Raw genomic sequence first — 3,614 nt, forward strand, 5'->3', positions numbered from 1 at the left:
CCCGGTAACACTAAGCAAATCACAAGTGGTGATAATTCAGAACAATTGTTACTAAGTTAACTATATGTGCCCCAATTGACTCATTTATATTGAAGTATTTTGCCAAATTTACTCAACAATTTTCCAAAATATTCCTGATGTTTGAATTTATAATATGTAAAATCTGTACATATTGGTTATGCTATTTCTTAATTTTCAGTACCATTATCCTAGGTATGATTAATGGACTATGCTGAGAGTCTTTGAGGACAAGTACGATTTGTGCCTATTTTAATATTTAATAGGTTGTTCATCTGTAGTTTTTCTTTAAGTTTATTTACATGATGTAATACATTAATGCATTTATGACTGTTGTATCATCCCTGCATCTCTGGCATGAATCTCAATTGATCATCAAGGTTTTTAAAATGTATTCCTGGATTCGGTTTGCCATCATTTCATTGAGTATTTTTGCGTTCATGTTCATTAGTGAGATTGCTTTGTAATTCTTTCTCGATTGAGTCTTTGTGTGGTTTGTTATCAAACTTACTCTAGTCTCAAAAAGATTTCTGGCAATGTTCCTTCTGGTTATATTATGTGCAACATTTAGAGGAGTATAGGAAGTTCTGATAGAATTCATTAAAACCATTTGGCCCCGGGATATATTGTTTGCCTTTGATTAGAGCTTCTATTTCATTAAAGAGTATATGCCTATTTTAGTTGTTCACCTAGGCTTTATTAGATTTAGGTAAATGGTACCTAGCCAAAAAATTGTCCATTTCTTTTATGTTTCCCAATTTTGTGAAGTACAGGTTTCTGTGGTATGCTGTAAGGATTTTGTGGATTTCCATAGTATCTGTTGTTATGTATCCCTTTTTTTTTCTGATTGTGTTAGTTTGGAAGTTCTCTCTCATCTTTTTTTTATTATTTTGCATAAGGGTTTGTTTGTCTTGTTTATTTTTTCAAATAGCCTGCTCTTTGTCTCATTGATTCATTGTATTTTTTTGTTTCTATATAATTTATTTTAGCCTTCAATTAGATTATTTTCTGTGTTCTACTCCTTCTGGGCATGACTGCTTTTTTTGTTCTGTAGCATTCATATGTGTTGTTAAGTCAGTAGTGTGAGCTTTCTGTATGAGCTATGAACTTTCCTCTTAGCACTGCTTTCATAGTGTTCCATAGGTTTGGGTATAATGTTCCTTCATTTTTTTTTTTTTTTTTTTGCATTTTAGTGAGTTTTTAATTTATTTTACCTTGACCCGATGGTTGGTTCAGTAGTTCTAATTTTAAACCGTGGTGATCTGATAGAATACCGTGTGTAACTCCAATTTTTTGGTTTTCTGTGTATGTTTGCTGTGTTACACATTGTGTGTTCACTTTTATAGAATTTTTTTTCAGGTGCTGAGAAGATGGTATGATCTTTCTTCTTTGGGTGGGATATTCTATAGATGTCTTATTCATTCATTACATCTCTTATTTCTCTTATAAATTTTTGTCTGGTTGACTTGCCCATTGTTAAGTACTTATTATCAAATTTATTATTCAACAAATAATGCTAATTCACTCACCCAAAGGACGCACATGATCACTCATTGGGTGCTTTTTTCAGATGATTATCATTAGGTGTTTCTGTAGTTCAATAAGAACGGTGATTTTTCATGTTATTGGTCATAGTTAAGTTCTATGTAGAAATTATGACATAATTTATTTTTTTTTTAAAGTGTTAGCATTTAATTGGCCTCCCTGAGTGGCTTCAAGCCACCAGAACACAGGCACCTCCAACACCCTTTATCTTCTCTTCAGCTCTTCTGCTGAAAAATTTGGCTTTCACAATGACAGGCTGCTTAGGGAGCTTTCCCTTCGCCAGAACTTTGTAGTAGCCCGATCGCACGACATCAATAATGGGAGCAACTCCGGTCTTGTTCTTGGCAGCGTTGACTCGGGTCTGCTCACTCCACAGTTTATCCAGGTTGACAGTCGGGCAGAAGCTCTGGTTCCTCTTTAAGTGGTAATGCCTCATTCCAACTTTCCCAAAGTAAACTGGATGATATTTGTCGAAGTTGATCCTGTGATGATGCATGCCACCAGCGTTCCCGCATCCTCCTGGATGCTTGCGGTGTTTACCGATGAGGCCATGGCCGTGGCTCACGGTCTTCCTCAGTCTGGATGGCATGGCGGTGGCAGAAAGGAAAGAGCGACATAATTTATTTTTTAAGTTCAGTGTTTTGCGTTAGGTTGTTTACGCACTTCTTTGAGACCTTCACCTTTTTATGTTTTGTTATGTTTAATTGTTAGTGGGTGCTCAGGTTGTTTAGCGATTTTGGAGATTGGGGATTCATTTTTAGGTTTGTTGGTGTTTTTAATCTATTTGGGAGGTATCTGATTGACAATTGTGATTATATTAATAAGTATTTTTATGGAGGTAGGTAGGTTATTTGTAACTGATTATTATGAGGGTATAGATGTGATGTTAGAGTTCAATAGTATAGGGGGATGGTCAGTTAATGATTTTGACGGGTTGAGATTTATGGGTGAAGGGGTGGTCTGCATGATTGATGGTTGTTTCTGCTTGAACTTTACTTATGGGGGTGTTTATTATTATTGAGATCACTCGTGTAAATTAGGAGAGTGGAATTATTGGGATGCAATCTAGTGTGATTAGGAATGAGAGGAAACATACTTTTACCATTCCTTTTTGGCTACTTATAGCAGAGGAGGTGAGTGTGTGGGTGGTGGAATAGCTTTTTTTAGCCAGATGAGGTCTGGTATGGTTAGGGCTGTTTTAAAGCTTGTGTTGAGTGTTTTTTATGGGTAATAGTCAGTGTATGATTGTTGATACGTAGCCTAGGTAAGTTGAGAATGAGTTTGTAGGTAATGGTTTTTTTGGTGGAAGGTTGTTGCTTAAGTTGTTAAGGTCTAGTGCGATTGCAAAACCTACAATAGAACTATTACAGCAGTTTTTAGGTATCAAGGTATGGTTATTACTTGTACAGTTGTGGGTTGCATGTTGTATGAGATGAAGAATCCTGCTAAGATGCTTCCTAATGGTAGTCGTTTGATTGGGTTGGTTAGTCATGGGTTATTTTCGTTAATGATAATTATGGAGGGAAACAAGGTTTAGTTATTAAGACGAACTGAATGATAATATCTTAAGCTATTATCCAGTGATTATTCCAAGTAATAGTGTTTCTGTTTTATTATTTAGGTCTGAGCATCTGGGAACTGACAGGCAGCCTCCCTAACATCCATCCAGTCATCAGAGAAGGTAAGGCACATTGCTTTTGGTAAGTCCATGGAACTCCCTTCTCTATGTCAGTTGAACAAGGTGTCCATTCAATGAGAATAGCTTCACAAAAAGCCAGTACAAGCAGGAGAGATAAATCCTGGTGCCACTGCCAGTGGCCCCTCATTCTGCTCAAAACATACCACTGTCAACCACATTCAGAGGGCCTAGTTTCCTTCCCAGTATGGCTATAGCTTCAGCCATTCTTCTGTTGAGACATCTGTTTAGTTTTGTACTCCATTTTTAGTTGTGTTATATGTAATTTTTAATTTTTATCTTTTGATTTCTAATTTCTTGATCTCTATATATTTTGGAGATTCCTTTGGACATTAGTTTTTTGCATGTTGATGGA

General features: G+C 36.1%; 1 protein-coding gene across 1 annotated transcript; it reads right to left on the reverse strand.

Moving 5' to 3' along the window:
- Positions 1 to 1,700: 1,700 nt before the first annotated feature.
- Positions 1,701 to 2,152, reverse strand: LOC126494286 (60S ribosomal protein L27a-like). The gene has a single exon (XM_050131540.1). It carries the CDS (start codon positions 2,150 to 2,152, stop codon positions 1,733 to 1,735), a length of 420 nt encoding a protein of 139 aa, XP_049987497.1. The 3' UTR covers positions 1,701 to 1,732.
- Between the last annotated feature and the right edge of the window lie 1,462 nt (positions 2,153 to 3,614).

Source organism: Alexandromys fortis, unplaced genomic scaffold, assembly GCF_014885135.2.
Source record: "Alexandromys fortis isolate MF-2015 unplaced genomic scaffold, M_Fortis_MF-2015_v1.1 scaffold_372, whole genome shotgun sequence".
Lineage (NCBI taxonomy): Eukaryota > Metazoa > Chordata > Mammalia > Rodentia > Cricetidae > Alexandromys > Alexandromys fortis.